The sequence below is a fragment of the Mustela nivalis genome, assembly GCF_964662115.1.
Source record: "Mustela nivalis genome assembly, chromosome: 15".
NCBI classification, from domain to species: Eukaryota; Metazoa; Chordata; class Mammalia; order Carnivora; family Mustelidae; genus Mustela; species Mustela nivalis.
In genome coordinates, this window is record NC_139034.1 from 17,346,793 (window position 1) to 17,373,984 (window position 27,192).

General features: G+C 36.3%; 1 protein-coding gene across 12 annotated transcripts in view; it reads left to right on the forward strand.

Annotated features, from left to right (window-relative positions):
• The window catches only part of FRY (FRY microtubule binding protein), a 446,915-nt gene that overhangs the window by 290,349 nt on the left and 129,374 nt on the right, over positions 1 to 27,192 (forward strand). For all 12 annotated transcript variants that reach the window (XM_082700313.1, XM_082700315.1, XM_082700306.1 and 9 more), the window contains 5 exons: positions 15,016 to 15,119; positions 15,591 to 15,699; positions 17,359 to 17,445; positions 22,132 to 22,303; positions 23,644 to 23,776. In XM_082700313.1, coding sequence (XP_082556439.1) covers positions 15,016 to 15,119; positions 15,591 to 15,699; positions 17,359 to 17,445; positions 22,132 to 22,303; positions 23,644 to 23,776 — 605 coding nt within the window. The remainder of the gene's footprint in view (positions 1 to 15,015; positions 15,120 to 15,590; positions 15,700 to 17,358; positions 17,446 to 22,131; positions 22,304 to 23,643; positions 23,777 to 27,192) is intronic.

Consider the following 27,192-nt stretch of genomic DNA (forward strand, 5'->3'; position numbering starts at 1 on the left):
TCATTTACCTTTTACACAGGTAGAAAATAGTCATTTTGTTCGAAACAAAAAAAGAGACATAATTAAGAATGTTTGCAGTGCATTTTTCTGTATATATGATACTAAATATGTTTGCAATGACTTTTAGTTAGAATTAAAATAAAAATTTGCATGAAAATTTATTGTTGTGGCAAAAAACCCAAAATTTTTTGTTTAAAGTAGATATTTTGAAATAAAGTGGCATAATCTTAGTTTGGAACGTAATTGCTTCAAAGTTACAATATTGGTGTTTTAGTCAAAACTTACCAGAAAGACTTAATAACAGGGTTATAAATGGCCCTAGAGAGAAGTGAGACTACAGGCTGATAGTGTATCCCTATGCAGACATTTCAAGCGTTTAGGATTTCTAGGAGAATGGCCATGATGAGATCAGAAAGAGTATATAGAGGGAGTAGTATAGAGATGAACCAAATTCCAGAATTCCATTTAGTTCACCCAGGAGGTATGAAGTACCCACTGCGTGATGTGCTAGGGAAGGTGCTGTAAGGGGGGAATATAGGGGAAGTCAACTGTATTAAAACTAGATATAGAATAGAGTCTCTGTCCTTGAGGAGTTTAGCATTTCATTGGCAGATATATAACAAAGTTTCAAAATGCGTGATAGACACAGTGAGGGATGTAAAAGTTGAGAGTCGAGAGATATTTGTGCCATTTGTGAAGGTTCGAGACCCCATGAAGCATGAAAGTAGTTATTAGGCCAAGTTAAGGCAATGATATTTTACTTTATGGGTAATAAATTGTTGGAATTCATCACCCCTAGGCTAAAAGATATAAAAAGATCCTTGATGAGTTACCCTTGGAATTAAATGGTATCATATATATTTAGAACTAAACCCAGTAGGGATTAAATGAGACCATTTTAGGGGTGCGTGGAGGGTTCAGTTGGTTAAGCTTCCAACTCTTGATTTCCATTTGGATTGTGGGAAGGGGCGCAGCCTCGGGCTCCATACTCTGCAGGGAGTCTGCTGGGGATTCTCTTTTTTCTTCTCCCTCTGCCCCTCCCCTTCATGTTCTCTCTCTCTCTCTAAAGTAATAAGTGAACAAATCCTCTTTTTTAAAAATGAGACCATTTTAAAATGTCATAAATATTCAGAAAACCTTCTAAACCAACTTACAAATAATCTGTGATGAGAAACTAAAATGGCTTTGCAAGTGTACGTTGTCTTGAATAGTGTCTTGAATAGTGTCTAATTCTATGAGAATTAGAGCCAACTGTATCATTTCATAATGACCAGCTCTTCTCCCTATTTACTTTACTTACTTCTCCCGCTCTTTGTTTCCAGCACCCTTACCCTCCATGTGTCCCATTTCCCTACACATGCTTACGTATAATGAAACGAATGTTTGTTTGTTTGTTTGTTTGTTTTAATTTTATTTATTTATTTGACAGAGATTACAAGTAGGCAGAGAGGCAGGCAGAGGGAGAGAAGGAAGCAGGCTCCCCACGAAGCAGAGAGCCTGATGCGGGGCTCAATCCCAGGACCCTGGGATCATGACCTGAGCCGAAGGCAGAGGCTTAACCACTGAGCCTCCCAGGCGCCCCAATGAACCTAATGTTTGAACCCTACATTTTGAACCTGGTAGCCATATTTGATGTGTTCTGCAGAGGGGCGTCATCAAGGGGGCAGCGTGACAAATAGCAAAACAGAAGTGTCTGAGTGTGAAAAACCTGCTGCTTTCAAAGTAAACAAGTTCTCAGATCAATGCTGTTAGTATCAGTGCCCTGGTTTATCTTCAGAGTCTGTCTGTTGGAAGCAGGCTACTTGGGTAACACAAACTTGGAGTTTTTATTTACACTTAGTTAAGAAGGTCAACCGTATATTATCAATATACCCTTGTGAGTTGATGGGGAATTTCTGCCATCTTCTTACCACAGCACTGACATCTTTCAAGAACTCTTGCTTAGTAGTAACCAATAGTTTTTTCTTCTATATATTTAATGTCAAATCTGAACATATTGAGCAATTAAAAATTGATACATTTCCTTCACGTCTACCATAATACACCTAATTCTGAAGAAAGGAAATATGTTTTGAAACTATATTTAATAGTACTTATTTTTTGTTGTGACTGTTTATTAATATTTATTTTAACATGTAGTATTTATTAAATATTTATAATAACTGTACTAGTTTCTCAGCCTTAAAATGGATATAATTGGAATAATTTTTTAAAATTTTATGATAGTGAATATAATATCCCAGAGGTCCAGATTATTAAAATGAAACAAAACCATAAAAGAAACCTTAAGAGTTAAAAAATGTATTTGCTATATACTTACTAACAACAAGATCTCTCAGTAACTAGAGATCTTTTATGAACCAAGCCAGTGGCAAGAGGTTTCCATGCTTTGTTGTGGATCATCATGATAGTGCAATAAGCTCCAACTGAGCTCTCCCTGTGCTTTCATGGATATCATTTTTTTTCTAAATATTTTGCTCCAAGAGCAATACTGTATATGAAGGCTACATAATACAGAATTAAAAATGATTCTCCTTTCATCTCAGTCACTGCTTATGCTAGGACTTGAATGCATTCATTTAGTCAGTCAATCATCTGGTTAAAGTATTTTACATGAAGTGTAGCAGGCACTGTCCAAGTGCTGGGAATAAGTGATGAATGAGACAGTAGCACTCTCCCACCTCTTAGACCTTGTAATTTAGTGGGACAGACAGATAGTAAACAAGTAAACACATAGGAAGAACAATTCAGATATTGGTAACTGCTGTAAATAAAGTAGGATACTGTGACAGAGAACGACACATTCAAGAGGAACAGGGGAGGGAAGGTACAAGAAAGCTCTTTTGATTTCCATTAAGAATCTCAAAAACTGGGGCGCCTGGGTGGCTCAGTGGGTTAGGCCGCTGCCTTCGGCTCAGGTCATGATCTCAGAGTCCTGGGATCGAGTCCCGCATCGGGCTCTCTGCTCAGCGGAGAGCCTGCTTCCCTCTCTCTCTCTCTGCCTGCCTCTCCATCTACTTGTGATTTCTCTCTGTCAAAGAAATAAATAAAAAATAAATAAATAAAAAATCTTTAAAAAAAAAAAAAAAAAGAATCTCAAAAACTGGGCGCTTGGGTGGCTCAGTGGGTTAAGCCGCTGCCTTCGGCTCAGGTCATGATCTCAGGGTCCTGGGATCGAGTCCCACATCGGGCTCTCTGCTCAGAGGGGAACCTGCTTCCCTTCCTCTCTCTCTGCCTGCCTCTCTGCCTGCCTCTCTGCCTGCCTCTCTGCCTACTTGTGATCTCTCTCTGTCAAATAAATAAATAAAAATCTTAAAAAAAAAAAAAAAAAGAACCTCAAAAACTGTGGTTGCCATATATTTGTTGAAACTTGTCTTCAGCACTTAATGTATATTTATGTGTAATAATCACAATCAAGTTTAAGGAGTGCTTTTCTTAAACTATTCATATAATAGTAAGATAATTAATGATATCTTTCTATCAATGAGTAGACATTAAATAATACATTAAGGATTCCATAGCCATTGGTAGAATGCATTAAAATGTATGGCACCAATTATTTTAAAACAACTACTATTCTCTTTTTAAGTATCAATTTAAATGATACAGTGTTGGCTATTTTAAATAATAATTTTCTAGAAGCAGTTATTCTGCTTTAATATTAACCTCATTTCTATAAACTTGAGAAAAACTCTTTTCTTTTATCTTTCATATGTGTTCAAGACACATTTCAAAGTGTAATTTGGAAATTCTGACAGTGCACATAAACTGAGCTTAAAAATTAGTAATCAGCTGACAAGGGTATTACTTTCCATGAGTTTCTTATTTATTCAGACACTGAAGAGAAAATAATCTGCATAAATTGTTGGTTCAGTAGTGTTGAGGTTATCCTAACCCTGTGTTCTTTGTATATAGGTTCTTTGAGTAATATGGTCATCAAAAAGTGAACTATGATCAGAGAAAATTGATTCAAGTATTAAAAGGAAATGCCTGAAAGAAGAAAGGTGTTGACTATGATCTGTAAGGGAATATGACAAAGAAATAGATTTACTTCAATGGCTCTAGTCGAAGTGAAAGTGAGAACTAGAAGGTAGTTGAGAATAACAAGATCAAAAGATGGCTAAAATTGTTTATCAGTCTCTGTCAATAGAACTGGACCTTAACATGCGCCAGACTCTCTAAAAAAAAGCCTGTTATAAATGCAGCTTCTCGAGACCTACCTCCAGAAATTCTGATTTCAAATGTTTGAGTGGAGTCAAGGCATTTGCATGTTCATAAGAGGCTCAGGTGACTTAGTGCAAATGCTGGGCTGGTGGACCTTGAGAAACATTGGTCCTCAACATTGGTTGCCAGTGAATTCAATTCTCCCTGCTTGTTACTGTTAACACTGAATTGCTTTAACCAAATCAAAAGCAAACTTTAAAGAAGGTGGGCATGGTATTGGGCTGGCTGACGTCATAGGAAGGTGTCGGTGACCAGCACTGAGAGGAGAGGAAAGGGGTACAGGGAAGATTCACTCTGAAGCTTACTAGTTTCTTGAACATTTGCATCAGTGTAACCTCAGAGCCACAATATATTAATATATTTTGTTAATTAATTAACAGAGAAGCAGATTACAAAGAGTAAAGAATCCTTTGATCTTAAAGTAGAGATTTTTGACCCAAATCAGTGTTTTGAGACATACTCTAAAGTGTTTACATCCTGAAAATAGACATCAAACCCCTACTGCATTAGCCCCTATTGGAAATACAAAGACAATGTTTTCAAGTAGAGTACAATCTAGTAGGCACCAGTAGCATATTGGAGTGGTTTCCATATAATAGTAAACCATAGTAGAAAAATTAATGCTTCTGGGGCGCCTGTGTGGTTCAGTGGGTTAAAGCCTCTGCCTTGGGCTTCAGGTCATGATCCTGGGGTCCTGGGATCGAGCCCCGCATCGGGCTCTCTGCTCGGTGGGGAGCCTGCTTCCTCCTCTCTCTGTGCCTGCCTCTCTGCCTACTTGTGATCTCTGTCAAATAAATAAATAAAATCTTAAAAAAAAAAAAAAAAGAAAAAGAAAAATTAATGCTTCCAAGACACTGGAACCAGGTTGTCTAGGTTCAAGTTCTAGTACTACCACTTATTAGCCCTTCTGTGCCTTGTTTTCTTCATCTGCCCAATGAGAACAAGGACAGTATCTATTGCACAGGTTGAAAATTAGTTAATATATGTACATCACTGCTAGCAATGCCTCATTCAGTAAGTACCATGTATTCTAGAAAATAGTACAGTATAGTGCCCATGTCTTTCACCTCCTTGGTTAAATTTGTTCCTACATATTTATTCTTTTTGATGAAATTATGAATGAAATTTTTTTTCTTAATTTCTCTTTTTGATAGTTTGTGGTTACTGTATAAATATGCCACAGATTTTTGTACATTGATTTTGTATGATCCAACCTTACTGTGTTAGTTTATTCTAACCTTTTTGTAGACTCTCTAGGATTTTCTGTGTATTAAATTGTGTTATCTACAAATAATGGTATTTTACATTTTCTTCCGATTTTGATTACTTTTATTTATTTTTCCTAATTGTTCTGAGTAGGACTTCCAATACTATGTTGAACAAAAGTGGTGAGAATAGGTATGCTTGTCTTGTTTCTGATCTCAAGGAAAAAGATTTCAGTATTTTACCATTGAGTATGATGTTCTGTGGACTTGTGATATATCACCTCTTCCTGTTTTGAAGTACATTGCCTCTGTACTCAGTTTGTTGTTTTATCATAAATGGATATTGAATTTGTCAAATGCTTTTCTGCATCTTTTGAGAAGTCATGTGATTTTATCCCTCATTTTGTTAATATGGTTTTTCATGTTGATTGATTCACAAATGTTGAACCATGTTTCCATCCCTGGCTTAAATCCCACTTGATCATGGTGTATCCTTTTAATGTATTATTGAATTCAGTTTGCTAACATTTTGTTGAGGATTTTTGCATCTATGTTGATCAGGTACATTGGCCTGTAATTTTTCTCTTTTTCATGTGTGTCCTTAACTGGTTTTGGTATCAGGGTAATGTTGGCCTCATAAAATGAGTTTGAGAGTATTCTCTTCTCTTCAATTTTTTGGAAGACTTTGAGAAGTATTAGTATTAAATCTTTTTTGAAGGTTTTGTAGAATTCACTGGTTAAAGCCATCTGGTCCTGGATCTTTGTTTGTTGGGAGTATTTTTTATTACTGATTCAACTTCTTTACTAGTAATTGCTCTATTGAGATTTTTCTATTTATGATTCAGTTTTGGAAGATGGTATATTTCTAGGAATTAATTTATTTCTTCTAGGTTGTCTAATTGTTTGGCATATAATTGTTCATAATAGTCCCTTATGATCCTTTGTATTTCTTTTGTGTCAATTGTAATTTCTCCTCTTTATTTTCTGATTCTATTCATTTGAGCCCTCTCTCTTTTTTTCTTAGTCTAGCCAAAAGCTCATCAATTTTGTTTATCTTTTCAAAGAACCAGCTGTTAGTTTCATTGATCTTCTCTATTGTCTTTTTAGTCTCTAGTTCATTATTTCCACTCTGATCTTTATTATTTCCTTCCTTCTGGTAACTTTGGGTTTTAGCTGTTCTTTTTCTAGTCACTTTAGGTTTGAAGTTAGGTTGTTTACTTGATATTTTTCTTGTTATTTGATATAAACCTATATCATTATAATCTTAGAACTGCTTTTGCTGTGTCCCATAGATTTGGCATTATTATTTATCCATTTCATTTATCTCAAGGTATTTTTAAAATTTCTCCTTTGATTTCTTCATCGACCCATTGGTTATTCAGTAATATGTTGTTTAATCTCCCCCATAGTTGTGATTTTTCCAATTTTCTTTTTGTAATTGTTTTCTAGTTTCATAGTACTATGTTTGGGAAAGATACTTGATATGACTTCTTAAACTTATTGAGACTTCTTTTGTGGCCTAATATATGATCTCTCCTGGTAAATGTTCCATGCGCACTTGAGTAGAATTGTGTACACTACTGTCTTCAGAGAGAATGTTCTGTATATATCTATTAAGTCCATCTTGATCATGTGCCATTTAAATTCTAATATGTGACTTAAAGCTAGTATTTCCTTATTAATTTTCTGTCTGGATGATCTATCCATTGATGTAAGTGGGGGCATTAAAGTCCCCTACTGTTGTTGGTTGTTGTCAATTTCTCCATTTAGGTTTGTTAATATTTGCTTTATATATTTAGATGCTTCTATGTTGGGTGCATAAATATTTACAAATATTAAATTTTCTTGTTGGATTGATCACTTTGTCTTTATGTAATGCCCTTCTATTTTATTGCAGTTTGTGTTTTCAAGTCTGTTTTGTCTAATGTAAGTATAGCTTGCCAGGCTTTCTTTTGGTTTCCATTGGCATGGAATACCTTTTTCCATCCCTTCATTTCAGTCTGTATGTGTCTTTATATCAAAAATAGGCAGCAGATAGATGAGTCTTGTCTTTTTATCCATTCAGCAACTGCCTTTTGATTGGAACACTTAGTCCATTTGCATTTAAAGTAGTTGGTATGGGTATGTACTTATTTTCATTTTGTTTATTTTTTTTCTGACTGTTTTATAGTTTCTGTTCCCCTCTTCTCTTGATTTCTTGCAATTTGTTGACTTTCTGTGGTGGTCTGCTTAGATTCCTTTCTCATTATCGTTTATGTATGTATTATAGGCTTTTGCTTTGTGGTTACCATGAGGCTCAGCCTAAATATTTAACAGTCTATTTTAAGTTGATAGCAAGTTAAATTTGAACATATTCTAAAACTCTGCATTTTTATGTTTTTGATGTCACATATTATATCTCTTTGGCTTTTGTGTCCCTTAACTAATTAATATAGTTATTTTTACTATTTCTTTTAACACTCGTACTAGCTTTATAAGTAATTAGTCCACTTTCTTTGCTATATATTTACCAGTGAGATTTTTACTTTAATGTGTTTTCTTATTACTAATCAGTGCTCTTTGTTTTACCATTTCTTTTAGGGACAATTTAATGATGATTGTCTCCTTTAGCTTTTGCTTGTCTGGAGAAATCTTTATCTCTTTTTTAATTCTAAATGATAATCTTGGTGTGTAGAGTGTTTTGTTTGGAAGTTAGGTCTTTTTTTTTTCCTCTTCTTTTCAGCACTTTTAGTATATCATACCACTCTCTTTTGGCCTGCAAAGTTTCTGTTGAGGAATCTGGTGATGATCTTACATTTATTGTTCATTGACCTGATGTCCTTTGTTCATAACATGTTATTTTTCTCTCACAGTTTTTAAGATTCTTTGTCTTTAACTTTGACATTTTAATTACAGTGTGCCTTGGTGTGGGTCTTTTGGGGTTCATCTTCTTTGGAACCTTCTAGATTTCCTGGATTTAGTGTCTGTTTCATTCCCCAGGTTAGGGAACTTATTAGCCATTATTCCTTTAAATAAGTTTTCTACCCCTTTCTCTCTCTCTCCCTCTGGAAGCCCTGTAATCAGAATGTTATTCTTCTTGATGTTGTCTTACAGGTCTCTTTTTTAGTATATGTGCTGCCGAAGCAAGCACTCTTACAGGTCTCTTAAGGAATGTTTGTTTTCTTGTTTAATTTTTTTTCTTTTTGCTTTCCTGTTTGGTTAAGTTCTGTTGCCCTGTCTCCCAGATCACTAATTCTTTTGTCTTCTTCATTTAGTCTGCTGTTAAAACTTTTAGTGTATTTTTCATTTAAGTTATTGTATTCTTCAGCTTGTGACTTCATTTGGTATTTTCTAATCTTTTCTGTCTCTTTATTGAAATCTTTCTGTGCTTCCATTCTTTTCCCGAGTGTTGAAATCTTTCTGTGCTTCCATTCTTTTCCTGAGTGCAGTGAGCTTCTTTATGACCATCACTTAACTTCTTATCAGGCAAATTATTTATCTCCATTTAATTAAAGTCTTCCCCCAGGGGGGTTTTTAGCTTGTTCTTTTGTTTAGAACATATTCCTCTGTTTCCTCATTTTGCTTGACTCTCTATGTTTGTTTTTATGTGTTAGGCAAAATAGCTATCTCTCCCAGTATTAGAGAGGTGGCCCTATGTAAACAATGAACCTTATTGATTAGCATTGCCCTAGCTCTTGGGTGCCTCTGGAACTGTCTATCCAGTTGTTTAAGATTCATAGAGCCCAGAAATACAGTCCCCCTGGCCACCAGAGCCTGGCACTCCAGGGCATCCCCTGTGTGGGCTCTGCATTCCTGGTGGCTTTGGCAAGTCACGAGTGCCAGGTACAGGGTTATGGGAACAACACAAGGGGTCAAGCCCAAGGCAGTGGCATGGGAGGTGGGCCTTGGCACTGGTCAGTTACAGTGAGAGTACAAAAATATTACTACCCAGTGCTGCCACCAGCAACATTAAGAGCAAATGTAAAAATATTACCCACCAGTCCCTCCATCCCTGTGCAGAGTCCTAACAGGCTTTTGCTCTTCTAGCAGATGCCTTAATATTAGCAACTTTATCTTCTTCACATATGGGCTAGGCTCTTCTCAAACTGCTGATTTTGTACTTGTCCCAGGGAGAGTGTATCTGCATCTGAGGCTTTTAAGAGCAGAATCTCTTTCCCTATAGCCGTATGGCTCTCCTGGATGTAAGCCCTGCTGGTTTTCAAAGTCACACATTTTGGGGACTCATTTCCCTGCTGCAGTTCCTAAGATATGGGGTGGCTAATGTGGGGTGCAAACTCCTTGCTCCTCACTGAGACCGCTCTTCATGTTGTGTCACCACGCTTATGGTGGGGTTTTGTCAAGATTGTGTAACTGCCTCTCCTGCCTATCTTCCTGTGGCCCTTTTATTCCTTGATGTAAAGTAGCTGTTCAGCCAGTACTCGGGTTCTTTCCAGAGGGAATTATTCCATATGTAGCTATTAATTTGTTGTGTCCTTATGAGAAGGTGAGTTAAGGATCATTCCATGTCACTTTCTTGAACTGCCTCCTTATATAACTTCTATATAAAGAAGTCTTGTGGGGCACCTGGGTGGCTCAGTGAGTTAAGCTGCTGCCTTCGGCTCAGGTCATGATCTCAGAGTCCTGGGATCGAGTCCCGCATCGGGCTCTCTGCTCAGCAGGGAGCCTGCTTCCTCCTCCTGTCTCTCTCTGCCTGCCTCTCTGCCTACTTGTGATCTGTCTGTCAAATAAATAAATAATATCTTTAATAAAAAAAAAAGTCTTGCTTATGCATCAAGTTGTTTGCTACTACTCACAGTCTGCTTTTTTAAAACTGGTATTTATTCATAATCTCCTGTTTGGCAATCAATGAGAGCACAAAAATGAACAAACCAGAATTCTGGAGTTCACTGTCTGCTAAGAAATATACAAGTAAAGGGATAGAACAGCATTCTGGAAGCAGAGAGCAGAGGCCCTTGGCAATCGTTCTGGGGTGGATACATAGTGGTTGTAATAGTAGGGAATTTAATAAAAGAGATGACACCTAATTGAATCTTGCCAGGGAGTAGACATTTTCCAAATATACCAGGAGTAGGAAAGCATCCAAGGCATTTAGGAAATTTCAGAAGAGGTATAATGGCATGTAATGCACCAAGCCCAAGGTGGAGGTAGAAGGTAGTAATGGAGGAGCCAAATTGCCAAAGGCCCCTCCTATACCACATCATGGAATTTGGTCATGTCCAGGAAGTGATTAGAAGCCACTCAAGGACTTTAAATGTGGGGAAGTAAATGGTCATGGGTGCATTTTAAGAATATCATTTGACAATGCCAGGAATGGAAGAGGGGCAAAAAAAAAGCATTTGAGGAGGGATTGTGGTGATCAGTGATATCACCTTGAAATGCTAAAAATCAAGTACAAAGTAAAAACTTAAGTCAGCCACTTGGCTCTTTAGACTCTGGGGAAGCAGCAACTTCTTTCAAGATATGTTTCCAAAGGCAAAGGAAACAAAAGCAAAAATGAACTTTTGGGACTTCTTCAAGATCAAAATCTTCTGAACAGCAAAGGAAACAGTCAATAAAACAAAGCAGCAACCCATGGAATTCTCAAGTGACACTACAGACAAAGGGCTAACACCAAGATCTATAAAGAACTCCTCAAACTCAACACGCAAAATGGATAATCACATCAAAAAATGGGCAGAAGACATGAACAGACACTTCTCCAGAGAAGACATACAAATGGCTAACAGACACATGAAAAAATGTTCATCATCATTACCATCAGGGAGATTCAAATCAAAACCACTTTGAGATACCACCTTACACCAGTTAGAATGACCAAAATTAACAAGACAGTAAACAATGTGTATTGGAGAGGATGTGGAGAAAGGGGAACCCTCTTACACTGTTGGTGGGAATGTAAGTTGGTGCAGCCCTTTTGGAAAACAGTGTGGAGATTCCTTAAGAAATTAAAAGTAGAGCTACCCTATGACCCTGCAATTGCACTACTAGGTATTTATCCCAAAGATACAGATGTAATGAAAAGAAGGGCCCCCTGTACCCCAATGTTCATAGCAGCAATGGCCACAGTTGCCAAACTGCAGAAAGAACCAAGATGCCCTTCAGTGGACGAATGGATAAAGAAGATGTGGTCCATATATACAATGGAGCGTTGTGCCTCCATCAGAAAGGGTGAATACCCAACTTTTGTATCAACATGGATGGGACTAGAGGGGATTAAGCTGAGTGAAATAAGTCAAGCAGAGTCAAGTATCATATGGTTTCACTTACTTGTGGAACATACACAGAGGACATTGGGTGAAGGAGAGGAGAAGTGAGATGTGGGAAATCAGAGGGGGAGAAGAACCATGAGAGACTGTGGACTCTGAGAAACAAACTGAAGGTTTTGGAGGGGAGGGTAGTGGGGAGATAAGTGAGCCTGGTGGCGGGTATTAAGGGGGGCACATATTGCATGGAGCACTGGGTGTGGTGCATAAACAATGAATTTTGGAACACTGAAAGGAAATAAAATAAAATGGAAAAAAAAATTGAAATTAAACAGAAGCCAGCACTATGAATTGTTTAAACTAGAGATCTCTGTTAATCTCCTTAATAAAGCTTAGGTGATGTTTGCCCTACCCCATCATGATTCACAGTATGAGATAAGGCACATGAGAGAATTTTGAATGATACACTATGCAAAATATAAAATACATATACTAATATAGAGAAATTAACAAAGGAAGAAACATCTCTACTGGAATGGAAGCTCCCCCAAATCAGAGCATGTTTGCTGCTAGATCCTGGTGCTTTGTATGTAATAATAGTTACTATGGACAAGAACAGTGCTAAATATCCTATATGCATTAGCTCATTTAATTCTCAATGTTCCTATGAGGAGCTTCCCTGAGGCTGACCACACCACTAATAAATTGCAGAGCAAGGATGGATTCAAACCCAGGCTGTGTGTGCCTAGAGTCTGCATTTAACCACCATGTAAGCACATCAGAGACATTTGCTAAGTTGGAGGGATTGGAGTAAGGATAATTAGAATTCCCCAAGTTTTTTAATGACAGAATATTTTAAATGTAACTTTATCAGTTTAGTAGTTTACTTAAAGTTCATTTATATAACCAAGCATGCAAATCAAACAGGCAAATTGTAATTCTTTATATATCAATATATGCTTTAGAAAGTTGTGGTCTTTTTCTTCCTACAGCTGGAAAAGTAGTTATAAAGTTTATTTGAAAGAATAAACATGGAAAAATATCTGATAAAACCCTTTAAAAAGAAAAAGAAAAAAAAGAAACTAGTGGAGGATGGAAGATAGTCCATACCAGATAATAAAACACATTTGTTTTATTTTTTTTTAAGTTCTTATTTAAATTCCAGTTACTTAATATAACAGTATAATACTGGTTTCTGGTGCACAATATGGTAATAAAACACATTTTAAAGCCTCAAAACTTAATTGATATTAATTGGCCTGTGAATAGACAGACTAATAAAACAAACTCTAAGAACAGACCTGAAAGCATGTAGAAATCTAGAATTTTATAATGATCACACCAAAATTTTATTCTATTTCTCCTAAAGCTAAAAAAACATTCTTAATTGCTTTTTCCATAGAATTTATTTACATAAATAGTCTAAAAATGAACTTTAAACACTTATGAATTCTATAAAAATCAGTATCTAAATTATCTACATTAAGAATAAAAGAGCTAAAGCAATTATGACAAGATAAAAAAATGAGTAAGGGTGGAAAAGTCACATAAAAGCAAAAAACCTGTAAGAAAGTTAAGAGTGACATTTAAATACTGTTCAGCACACATTTATCGACCCCCTGAAGAATGCTGGAAATTGTAATAGATGTCAAGGTAAACAATTCCCCTTCCTTTCGGACATCTAAATAAGGTGGTATGCTAGAGGTTGTATGAAGGTCAGAAGACACTCAGGACAGAATAATTAGCTTTAGTGGGATGGGTTTGAGGACTGGGGAGGAACCAGAGAGTCTGCACAAAGGAGGGACATTCAAGTAGACTGTGAAGGGGTAGAGTTCACCCAGGGGTGCCTGGGTGGCTTAGTTCATTAAGCATCTGCCTTCGTCCCAGGTCATGATCCCAGGGTCCTGGGATGGAACCCCACATTGGGCTCCCTGCTCAATAGGGAGCCTCTTTCTCCTTCTCCCTCTGCCTTCCGCTCCCCACTGCTTGTGCATGCTCTCTCTTTCTCATCAAATAAATAAAATCCTAAAAAAAAAAAAAAAGATACCCACTCCTGACATGGAAATGGAATGAACATGGTCTAGCTAGAGTTTAGGGAGCTTGTAGGAGACTAGAGGAAAAGGAGGCAGAAACCACATATTGATCGGTCAGTTATGCCCTGCCAAGAAATGTTGCCTGGATCCCACAGGCATCAGATAAACCACCCAACCGGTGATTTTTAAATCAAGAGGAATATAATTAGGGTAAGATGGGCAGTGGGGAAAGGATCAATTCTTTCCTCTCTGGCGTGTTATTGCCTGGAAGCCAGCATCTCTGCCATAGCTGGTCTCCCTGCCTCTGCTCCTTTCCCCACACTGTATGCAGGATCTTCTTCCGTGGTCTCCTTGATCTTAGTGGTGTCCCGTCACCTCATAAGAACCCTGGTCTTTTTAGTAATCATGGCAAGTGGGGTCCCACATGTGACCCCTGCCTTCCTCACAGACCTCATCAACCTCTACTCTTTCACCTGGCCCCATGCTCTGATGTATGAATTGTTCCCAGGTTCTCAAACATGACCCATCTTCTCCAGCTCCCTTAGTTTCCAAGTGTTCCCTATTCCCATCATCTTTCTACACTGTTCACAGTTTCACACTGTGCCAAACACAGGACCTGGCCCACTGTAGCCACTCAGATGTTTGGTTGAATGAACACATGAGTAAATGAATGAATTAAAGTTCATCTGAGTTTTCATCTGTCCCTGGAAATATTTCCTGACCCTCCTTAAGTTTTCCATCGCTTACCCTTCTTTCCATTCTCTAGCTCCTCTCCCTACCAGTTTTTTCTACTGCCTTAAGAGTTGATTGCTTATTATCTATCTCTCATCCACCAGAGGTGAACAACTTAAGGAAGGGGATTATCTTTTATCTCTATATCCCATGTCCTAACACACTGCTTAGTATACATTCATCTCCATAAATGTTTATGAGTAATTAGATGAGGACCTGGGAAATTTTGGGAATCAAAGCAAAAAGAGCATAATCAACTATAGAAAGAGAACATTGATTTTCTCTTAATGCTAGAGAATACAGGTTCCCTAGGGCTGGAGGAAGAAGACAATTTCAAGCATTCATATGGCAAAGGAGAGAGTGACATGATTTCCCCCTGAACTACTCTGTCCTGCCCTCATGACCATTTAGATCCCTCCTCATAGATTATTTACCCAATGGGCACCTGAAGTCACATACCCCACAAATCCCAAATGATTCAGGTGCCTCATAGGGGCCCTGCATGTCTAGGAATTCAGAAACAGTATTCTCCATATATTACCATTTAATCTTTTTTTCCACTTAAGCTTAATTAAATCTTAAATCTAATGCTATCTTACATCTTGGTTTCTGTCATAGAATAAAGACCCCAAGATGGCTCGAGTTGCGCTGGAATCTCTGTACAGATTACTTTGGGTTTACATGATTCGAATTAAATGTGAAAGCAACACAGCCACTCAGAGGTAAGGAGCTGGTTTTGGTTAATTAACTACATCCCTGAGTTAATGGTAACCATTTTTCAGCCAATGAGGTGATTTATTTTTATTGCTACCTATACTAACCAAACTAGTAACCATTCAAAGTTGACAGTTTCTAAAAGATATAAGTGGTAAAGACATTTTCAACCTTTTCTTAGTCATTGCTCAGCAGCCGTTACAGAAATTTCAGCCTCTACCGGGATCAAGAGGCTCCATGTCCAAGACTGCATTCACCATGTTAGCAAAGCAAATGGCTTTTATTTTCCAACTGCCCTTAGTTTTGCAGAAAACTTTTCATAGAGTAATTATGCTAATGGAAAGGGATGAAGTGGTTTGTTTTCTTTTTCCGAATTCTCTCTGATACTTAGATAAGATGAAACATCTGCCATTTTCCCTTACAGAACTGGAGCTCAGCCAATCTTGCTTGTCTTCTCTTTTTTTCTTCCTATCTTTCAGCCGTCTTATAACCATCATCACAACACTTTTCCCCAAAGGGTCCCGTGGTGTGGTGCCAAGGGATATGCCTCTGAACATCTTTGTGAAAATCATCCAGTTCATTGCCCAGGTAATGGAGAAGCTTCTGGCAGTGGGAGTGATCTAATTGCCTTCAAGCAGCCAGTTTCTTTCCTAGGAAGTACTACCAGATGAAGAGTTTAAAGTAGTACCTTATGTGTAAAGAGTTTTCAGAATGGTTTTGTGAGTGTTTTCACACATGGCTTTTTTTTTTTCTTCTTCCAAACAAATAGTGACGTGTACGTCAAATGTTTTCAGCATTTGACAAATGACAGAACTGAGAGACAGAGTTTGGGTGAGACATCTAAAGTCACAGAGCCTATTAGTAAAAGGGTCTCTTGACTCCTAGTCCCAGTTTTGTCATGATTCTCAGCTCTGGATTCTGCAAGTCAGGAGGAAGCAAGGCGTGTGATGTTTGGAGGAAATCAAAAGATGATTTTGTGAAATTTGAAGAATAAATAAAAATGTTCTTTCACCCTGTGAGAAAGAAGAGTGAAATAGGAATCTTAGCATTTCTTAAGCACTTACTCTTTGCCAAGAACTTTTCTAAGAACTTTGCAGGTATTAATTTCCTTTAAAATTGGGTCCAATAATAATAAACATGGTTTTTAGTATTTAGTTTATTTTATAGACCCAAGATTTTTACTTTTTAAAACACTTTGTGGGTGAATTGTTATGTTCCAACTTTGACTTCCTTACCATTTACAGAACAGGGGAAAAGATCATTATTCCCATTCATCCTCTGCCACAAGCCAGCTCCGTACCCTTCACAAGTCAGAGAACCTCTTTCTTCTGTTTCTTTATTTGTAGAATGTAGGCGAAATTCTTGCCCACTGTACTTCAGAATGCCATGTGGATAAGGAGAAATTATAGGCATGAAATTACTGTTAGGTACAATTGATACTGATTTAAAGATGTAAGGTTCAGTTGTTACTTCACAGATGACTTAATATTAGATATCTCTCTGTGTGTTTGGTATAATGAGATGTCTCTGTAATATGTGCACTTAGGGAAAAGACATTCCTTGCTTTGCAGGCAGATGAATTAATGGGGTTTTTCTGCATATAGTTATCATGTGGCTGAGAATGTACTTTGATTATTCTGGACTATGTCATGTAAATTGAACCTGTCCTATCATAGTGGCCACTGTCTCTAGCTATTAGCATCCGTCTTATGCTTCCCTACTTAAGTACCATTGCATATCTTATTTGTTGATCATGCACTTCACTTGCAGAATTATCCATTAAAATATGAGCCAAGGGATTTGAAATGTTAGAGGATAGGAGAAAATGGTCATTTTGCAGTGGTATTTCTAAAAATACATTTTAAACTGAGTTTCAAGAAGTTATCAGCATTTGCTACACAAGGAGGAAGTATTGAGACTGTGGATAAGCCTCCATGGTGTTTGGAGTTCTCATTTTGGGGGGATTTGTTTTTGTTTTTGTTTTGTCATTAGCCATTCCCTGCTTTAGAGGCTAATTCCACATATTATATAATGAAAACATCCTTGCACACCCCATGAAAACAGAGGCAGCTTCACCCAGGCTTCCAGTGGGCACGGTCTTCCTACAGGGTTTCTCTTGATGCACGAAATTTAGCAGTGTCTTGCTTCTTTTAGCAGCCACCTGTTTGGTGCTTAGAATAAAAATAGACATTTTGCATTGAACTTGTATTTTAACATCTTTGTTTTGTTTTCTCTTTTTCACTACAGGAACGTTTAGATTTTGCAATGAAAGAAATTATTTTTGATTTTCTTTGTGTGGGAAAACCAGCAAAAGCTTTCAGTCTCAATCCAGAGGTATGAATGATCCTTTTATGTACTTGCAACAGAGCATGTATGGACAGAGCCATACCTTTACTTCGCAACTTTGGGGAAAAGGACAAAGGACATTTCTCTAAAAAGTCTTCTGTTTGTTTCTGTCCATGTTATGTGACTAAATAGTATGGATAATGGAATTTCAGAAGTCAGGTTTTGAATGAATAGACTTCAGTCAGTGATTAGATACCCTCTTTGTACAGAGCAGTTGGAAATTTGGGGGTTTTAATGTTCAAAACTACAAAAAGATGTTTGAGTATCTTCTTCCATTTCTCTTGGGCTTATAGGGTTATGGGAGAGTTTATCAGTAGTTGGTAATTAGAAGCTTAAAGGCATATTTATGACCCCCCTCAATAACACACACAAGGGGGAGAATAGTCTATAAAGCAGACTCACACACTTGATCCAATATGTTTTAGGGCACAGCTTCTCAAGGGATATATGCAATTTGTGTCTTAAATAATATTTTGGAAATAGCTTGTGGAACAAGGCCGGGAGATGTAAAGGATTCTCTTACTACGAAGTCTGTAGTGTCCCACCATAGTTAAATAGTTTCCAGTTACATGTCTCATTTTAGTTCAGACTAAGATGGTTTCCTATATGCATCCTCCTCATCATAAGAATTTACTCATCTGTGAGAAGTTTCTAGGTCATCCATTTCTCTCATTCTTGCCTTGACCTAAAATTACATGGATCTGGGGTCCTAGTGAGTCCCAGAGGCAAAAAGAAGAAATAAAAGGCATATGGAATGGGAATGAAGAAATAAAACTCTTTATTCACCAACAACATGATTGCCTATGTAGAAAACATCAAAGAATCTACCGAAAACAATAATTAACAAATCCTTTTAGAAAGTTTGTAGGTTACAAATAAGAATATAGGGACTTCCAAGCTGGCTCAGTCAAAACAACATGCGACTCTTGATCTCAGGGTTGTGATGTTGTGTGTGGAGCCTACTTGAAAAAAAAAAAAAGATAAATATATAAAAACAATGTATTTTTATATTATGGTAATGAAAAATAGAAATTGAACAACTTACAATAGCAATGAAAACAAAAACTCAATAAATTTAACAAATTATGTGTAAGGTTTATATACTGCAAACTAAAAAACTTTGAGAAAAATCATAGACAACCAAAATAAATGGAGAGAAATACTGTTTGTAGACTGAAATATTTAAGATGGCAAAAAGCTCAGTTGTCCCCAAATTAATCTATGTATTAAACTCTAAAGCCAATAATAATCCCACTTAAAATCCCTATAGCATTTTTTGTAGAAATCAATAAAATCATTCTAAAAGTTATGTGGAAACTATCAGGAGCTAGAATAACCAACATAATTCAGAAAAAAAAGAAAATTGGAGGACTAGCATGTCCTGGTTTCAAAACTTACTATAAAGCTCTAGTAGCATCATTCTGGCGGAAGAGTGAATGTAAAGACCAATGGAACAGAATAGAGAATCCAGAAAAAGATCCATGCATCGATGGTCAATTTGTTTTCAACAACATTTTGAAGTTGTTTCAATGAATAAAGTGTAGTCTTTTCAATGAATGGTGCTGGACCATTGGATATCCACTTGCAAAATAATGAAATTCAGCCCATAATTTGCACAGTGAGCAAAAATTAAGTCAAAATGAATCATAAACCTAAAGGTAGAATCCAACATTGTAAATCTTCTAGAAGAAAACAGAGGATAAAAATCTTTGTGACTTTGGTTGGGTGAAAATTTCTTAGGACACAAAAATCATAAATTACAAAAGAGAAAAATTGATAAACGTAATCAAAATTAAAAATGTCTGCACTTTAATAAATACTGTTATTAAAGCATAGAGCCACTGACTGGGCAAAAATACTTGTAAAACACATATTGGTAAGGCATTTGTACCCAGAATATGAAGACCTCTTACAATTCAACAGTGGAAAAATAAACAACCCAGTTTTTTAAATGGGTGAAATGAAGAGCCTGTTCCCCAAAGAAGAAATACAAATGACCGAAAAACTTATGAAAAGATGTTCCACATTGTTAACCATTGTGGAAATGCAAGTTAAAACCACAGTGAGATGTACTGAGAAAGATTTAGAGCATTTGGAATTTCATACTACTTTGGTGAGAATGCAGAAATACACAATCATTTTAGAAAACAGTTTGGAAATTTCTTTTAAGGTTAAATATACACTTACTTACCATAGGATCCAACTTTTATACCCCAAGGCATTTATCCTGGAGATATTAAAACTCCAAAAGTCCAAAAGGGTGTGTATGAATATTTATAGCAACTTAGTGACAGCCACTAAAAATAGGAGAGGAATTAACATTCAACAACTAGTAAGTTCATAACAAGTCAGACATCCTTAATACAGTGGAATATTATTCAGCAGTGAACAGGGACACACTACTGATTTTGCAACAGCATCTCAAAAGCTTGACATTAAATGAAAGAAGCAAAACACAAAGGCTATGTACTGTTTGATTCCGTTCTGGAAAAGGCAAAACTATCAGGCAGAAATTCGACAACGATTGTCAGATGCTGGGTTGGGGGAGTGTCCACTGACTGTAAAGAGGCACAAGGGAACTTTCTGGGATATTGGAAATAATTTTATATCTTGACTTTGACGGCAGTTTTACCTGACCATATAGGTTTCTCAGAATTTAAAGAACCATACAACAGCAACAACAAAGTGTGTGTTACTCTGTGTGAATTATGTCTCAATAAACTTGAGAGATTCTAGAGACACCTGGGTAGTTTAGTTGGTTAAGCCACTGCCTTTAGGTTAAGTCATGATCCTGGAGTCCCAGGACTGAGTCCCGCATAGGGCTCCCTGCTCAGCAGGGAGTCTGCCTCTCCTTCTGACCCTCCCCTTTCTCATGCTCTCTCTCTCAAATAAATTAAAATAATAATAATAATAAATAAAAATAATAAAAAATAGAGATTCTAACCTACAAATATATAATTACCAGCAAGAGCACTAATCTTCACCATAGCCCTGTATGATCAATAGGTATTATTACCCTCCTTTTACAGAAAGAAAGCTGAAACTTGGACTTCGGAAAGTTAAATAATTTCTTAAGACCAGACAGATAATAAAAAGGGAGTAGTACAATGCAGAACTATATAAAATACAAAAAGGAATTGTTTATGAGATGAAGTAAAAAATATGTGTCCCAAACTATCCCAATTACTTCTGCACTTAGTGTTATCCTGAGAGAAGGAAAGCTGAGACAACTGGCTGGGGTGGTTCATAAACTGGTTATACCACTTGCAAATAATTGAGGCTTGACCATTTACATCAATCCATGGCTCTTCTACTGATATTGCCTTTCCTGAGTTGAACATTCTACTTCCTCACCCAAAACAGTGCTATGTCTTGAGAAGAATACACAAGCCTAGAACGCATTTCATGAACTACTAAAATAAATGAGGAAATGAATGGACTTTCATGCCCAGTTAATTATTTTAAAGTTAATGCTCTTTCATTCTAGAAACGAGGGAGAGAATATTATTAAAGGCTATGAAATCAGAAAGCACACATTGCATCAGTACAAATGTTCAAGTCCTAGCTGAAATATCATCTTTCCTTGGGGCCTGAACAGTTTCAAAATGAATACAACATTATTTTTTGTTATAGAATATAATTATATACCACAGAATAGACAGTTTGGACAAACCTGACTTGGAAGTTTGGCTTTCTACCTACTTCACCTGAAAAATGGGAATAATTATACATTCCTAGCAAGGCTATTTTAAAAATTATACATTCCTAGCAAGGCTATTTTAAAATGGTCAATTTAATGAACAATTCTGGATACCTTTTAGGGACTCAGTAGATTATCTTGTTGATAGTAATAAGTTTTATTTTCTGGTTTAGATAGGAGCCTACTTTGGAAACTTATTACTTCCTATAATATGTTTTCACATATTACTTGATGAAAATATGAGTATAAATGTGTTACACATGGCTGTTAAGGAAATACAGATGTTTTAGTACCTTCTGACATTTTAAGACATTGTTACTGGTAGCAACTATCTCACCGAGTCATCTTTCAGAGCCAGTATTATCCCTTACCTGAGCCAGAGGAAGATAATGATCTGGTTCAGAATGGCATTTCTTCTTTTAAGCCCATGTGTTTTATCAGTAACAAGTTCAGCAGCATGGAATTTTTAAAATTCATTTTCAAACTTACCAGTCTTTTTGAATTAAGAGTCATCCCGCAATTCAGAGCAGACCGTCTGTGTTTTGTGATTCACAGTTGGAATTCCTGTTGTTTTTATTTGGTCTTTGTGAATTAACACATGTGGCATCTCTCTCCATCCAGGAGACATATGAGTCCCTAGTTTACCTCAGTTTACTTTAGCTGCAGCTGCTCCAGAAGATGGCTGTCTTTCCCTTTGAGGTGCACCAAAACAGCATGAGTATGATCATCTCAAACATATACCCTCCAAGTAGAGCAAAAATCTTTCTGCTGGTTTTCTAGTGGTGTGCCAACAAACAGTGACAGAAACATAATTTTAGGTTCGTAGGTTTGACCTAAAGTCTTTTGCCTTTTAAATTACTTTCTCATACTAATGTAGATAGCAAGCCGTGCTAAGTTCTCTCAAAGACTGATTGTTTAATGCAACTATAATAATTGGGTTTTTCTTTTTATCGTGAACACATTATCTCTTACAGAGAATGAACATTGGTTTACGGGCCTTCTTAGTAATAGCGGATAGCTTGCAGCAGAAAGATGGTGAGCCTCCCATGCCAGTGACAGGAGCTGTTCTCCCTTCAGGAAACACATTGAGAGTGAAGAAAACGTATCTGAGTAAAACGCTAACTGAAGAAGAAGCCAAAATGATAGGTGGGTCTCAAAGTTGTGTTAGAGCTGGGCCTTGTGAAGTCCTTATAATGACCAGAGGATCATTACCCTCAGTGAGATACACTGTTAAAAAAATTTAATAGAAGTAACTGGTAGGACATTCCAACATTGTTTTGATTGATTCATGCTGTGCTTTGTTTTACTGCCCTTTAAACTTCCTGGAACTTCCTGGTAAACATTTTGCCATTTAAATGTTAGACTTTTATCTTTGGTCTTTTCAAATTCCTAATATTGATTATCTACATTTTACAGTAAATTTCTAAGCCATCTGTATCCTTTGGTAGATAATCCTGTTTATAAAGCAACCATATAAATATTCATTTGTTAGTTTGTTCATTTTTTATAGTTCCTTTCCTTTTTTTTTTTTTTAGCAAAATTAGTTTAATCTGTGTTTTAAACATTCCAGATCCCACACACTCCAGGTTATATTGTGGGTTTAGCCTACATGAGATTATTTTTTTTTTTAGTTCAGCTATTTTAACCCAAAGAGATGATTTCTTCCTTGTTGAATCCCTGAATTTAGAAACCTTCTACAACCTTTGTTAAAATAATTTTTATGTCAAAGACCCTAGGGAAATTTGAGGAGACTTCTTCACTTTAAAATATTTATCTTTAATTAGGAAATGTTCAAATGAGTTCAGACAGATTTAATGGATGAGAAATATTCATTAACAATTATTTCATTGGAATACAAATTTTAAATACAGAATAATTTGTTTTTCATTTTATTACACACATAAATATATAAAATGCATATATGTATGTGAACTACATAGGCTATACATGTCTTTCATAATAGAACATTGACACTAATTAATGAGAACAGTAAAAATACTATAACTAAAATATACTTTCTTTCATTTTAAAATTTATTCTATGAAGTCATTTTTATCTTAGTAAAAAACATCCACACATATGTTTCAGAGAATAATAGTTATTATAATCCAAACCCCAAATGAGAATTAATTTTTATTTATATAATCAATAACGGTGGTGAATTTTCTTGTACTACTCAAAAACATAAAAATTCAAAAGTCAACCTTTTTATTCCCTCTTCGTTTTAACTCTTCTAGAAAATTTTTCCCTCTGAAGAATTAGAATTTCTATTTATTAAATTCAAGTGATTATTTGGTGCATATCCACCAAGTCCAGGACACTATGCTAAGAGTTCTATGGAAAAGGGATTGAATTAGGATCTGCTTAATGAAGTCATTGACCCATAAATGGTCTTCAGTAAAAACATGTCATAAAGGATGAACAAACTAGGATTTCATTCCTTGATGGATTTAGTCAAAGATGTAACTACAATGCACGTTTTCCAGGCATGTCACTATATTACTCTCAAGTACGAAAAGCCGTGGACAACATTTTAAGGCACCTTGATAAAGAAGTAGGAAGGTGTATGATGCTAACAAATGTTCAGATGCTAAACAAAGAACCCGAAGACATGATCACGTGAGTACAGTGAGGACAATGCTGCTAATTAGCCAGAATGTACCAGCAGAGATTTCTCTCATTTATTCTTCCCATATATTCTGTATTTGTTCTCCTCTTCCTAGCATCAGAGTTCTATGAAGTATCAAGGATAGTAAAAATGTCCTTTGACAGTATTTGACTAACTCAAAAAATAAGGTCAAACCTGAGATTGATCTATTTCACATATGTCTCAAGTACCATTGGACCAGTAAGTTAGAAAATGGACCCCAAGTCTCTTTCACTGGTCCACACTTTCCAGAAGGGAGATTTTGCTCCTGAGCTCTGTCACTATCTGTGTGCTATGGTGATTTTCCCACTTTACAGACATTCTATCTTTATAAGTCAAATTCGCTTGTGTCTAGTGACTGTTCCTGAACTGTGAGAGTTAAATGTGCCTAATAATCTCTATGCAACCGTGTCATAGCAATACTGGATCTTAAAAAGAAAAAAATTGTAGTTTTGAATGTAGAAATCAGATGTTCTTAGCCAAAATCTAAGATGTAGCTTTGTAATTAGAGCTCTGCAGAAGAGACTCATATAACTTGAATTTGCTGTTTTTGATTAATGATGGCAGGAACTAGGATTAGGTGATAAGTTTACATTTTAAAAGACTTCAGACTTTGTTGTTGAACTATGAATTAAGTTATATTCGGCTCCTGTGGCATAATTTCCCTAAAATGTAATGGGGAAACTTTCCTTTGTTCCTCAGCATCTCTGGTTCCAAAAACCACAGTTAGTTGAAAGGTTGTACCTATACAGGGAAATTCAAATTGTGGGTGTGTATTTTTATTACAATGGCAGCATGTGAAAAATGAAGTATGATGCAATAATACATGATAAGACAAAGTAAAACATAAAAAATTATTTTAAATGCATATTTAGCGGTATATAAAATTAAAAGGTAACCCCCTCCTCAGAGGTCTACTTGATATCTGCGACTATTCCTGGACTCAGTGTGATTCCTTCCAGAATTTTCCGTTTGTCACAATATGTGTACACAATATATATATACACAATATTTGTACACAAATATATGTACATATGCATTTGTTGTGCAAAAATGGGATTTTACAATGCATATTATCCTGCAGCTTGCCATTCATTTACTTTAAATGATCACATTTAAATAAATCACAAAAATTAAAGTTGACAAAGATGAATCCCATTATATGTATTGTCTCCATCTCCAGTTCTTACCTCACATATTGCCAGATTGTCAATCAAATTTTAACCCCATTAGTAGATACTAATACTAAATACTAATACTAAAGCAATTTTCAACTGATAATATAAAAAATATAAGAAATGTTTTTAAAACTTCTGCATTGTAGTTGTTTCCCCTAAAATTAGTAAAGAAAGGCTTTTAAAGGAAAACGATATTTACGATCAAGAGATCATATGAGAGGGTAGTTGGGTTATGGAGAGTTACAGTAGTTGGGGAGAGTATGTGCTATGGTGAGTGCTGTGAAATGTGTAAGCCTGATGATTCACAGACTTGTACCCCTGGGGTAAATAATACATTATATGTTAATAAAAATAACTTTTAAAAATGGGGGAAAAAAAGAGGTCATACAATAGGGTCAGGACCAAAACAATATATTCAAACTTTTTTTTTTTTTAATTTTAACCAATACCTTGAACTTTTTCTAAGACGATTCTTTACTTTTCCCTATTCATCTTAAAACCCCCAAATGGGACTAGGAATACTTTCCTTGCTACATTTTAAGGTGGATGCCTGAGTGGAGAATAACTCATTGTTACATTTTTCAAAGACAAAAAGAAACATTAGAGAATCATAAGCATTTGGGAGGAGACAGTTGAGGTCCACACCATGCTAACGGAAATCATCTTTGGAGTTGATAGTCAATCCTTCACTTTCCCATATCCTGCTTAGGGTATAAACTTGAATGTTAGCATTTTATGGTTGCACCATTTCCATTCTTCATCCCCTTTGTGGCACATGCTAGCAAATAATAACAGTATCTGTTCATAAAAATTCTGCTATTGGGGGTTCACTTCCTGTAAAAGCCCAGAGAGGAGAGCCTGGGTGACTCAGTTAAGTGTCTGACTCATCTCAGGGTTGTAAGATCAAGCTATGCCTGCAACTCTGCACTCAGCGGGGAGTCTGCTTGAGATTTTTCTCTCTCCCTCTACTCGTCCCCCACCTGTTCATATGCACACACTCTCTCTCTCTAAGATAAATAAATAAATCTTTAAAAGCCCAGAGGGCAAGGACTAAAGTAGTAAAAGGAAATAATGCACCCATGAGAGTTTCTAATCTAGGCTCATTTTATCAGCCTGGAAGCCTGGCAGAATTTGCCTTACAAATTCAGGTCAATGGGGTCACCTGTTTTCCAACAAATAATGCCAGCTGCTTAAAACATCTGGTGAGCAAGCTAGGAGAACTATTGAAACAACTCACCATGTTGCAAATGAACAATTAGGAGCCATCCCTAGGTTCTAACTCCGTACAGCTATTTGGGGTGTCACCTGAAAGCCTCTCGTTTCTTCAGCTGATTATAAACCAGTGTGCAATGGTCCCTTCTCCAGTCCTCGTGCACTCCATGCCAAAAGGACTATGGAAAATGAGAGAAGATAATCCTATAACTTTCTGCAAAAACAGAGTATTTGAGAAGTCAACATATATGTGTTATTTTTCACATAAGCAGTTTTGTATGCATTCCTAACAAAGTTAAACAAAGCCATGCTAAAAAGCAGAATTGCCATCTGGTTATAGAGAGGGCAGATTCCAATTGCTGTGTTTCTATTCTGACCACAGTTACTATTCCAAGAAAGAATGACTTTATCCTACTTTGCATTTTCATCATTATCTTTGTGTCCTACAATAGCGTTAATTTCATGACAGTTTTATATTTATTCTCAGAAGACTGAATTATCAGAATTTAAATATGTTGTTATATTTCACCACTTAGGTTCTTGGAAGGATATGATGGGTAGTGTAGTTTTTCTTGATAAAATATGTGGTTAAGGATCAGTTACCTGTTTGAACTACTAAAAATCGAAACAATTTGTCATAAAATGTAGCAGTCCTTCAGATTTTACAACAGAACGTACAAGATATTAATTATCTTGGCTTCAAGCATTCATATTCCCAAGGCAATGAAAAGAGGGAAGGAATCTCCATAGAGGTCAGGCTCATCAGAATAATTTTAAAACTCAGAATTGTGTGCAAAACTATATACATTTCAGGATTTTACTTGACATTACGAAAGACTTATTTTTGGAAGCACTTAATTTTTTAAATGACAGCAGGGACTCCAGAGGACAAGCATAACTCACTAGGGAGAGAAGCTTCCAGATGTCATGCTTGTTAGAGGCACCATTCCTTGTATCCACTAAAATCCTATTTTTAAATGCTGAGTGTAGGAATGATT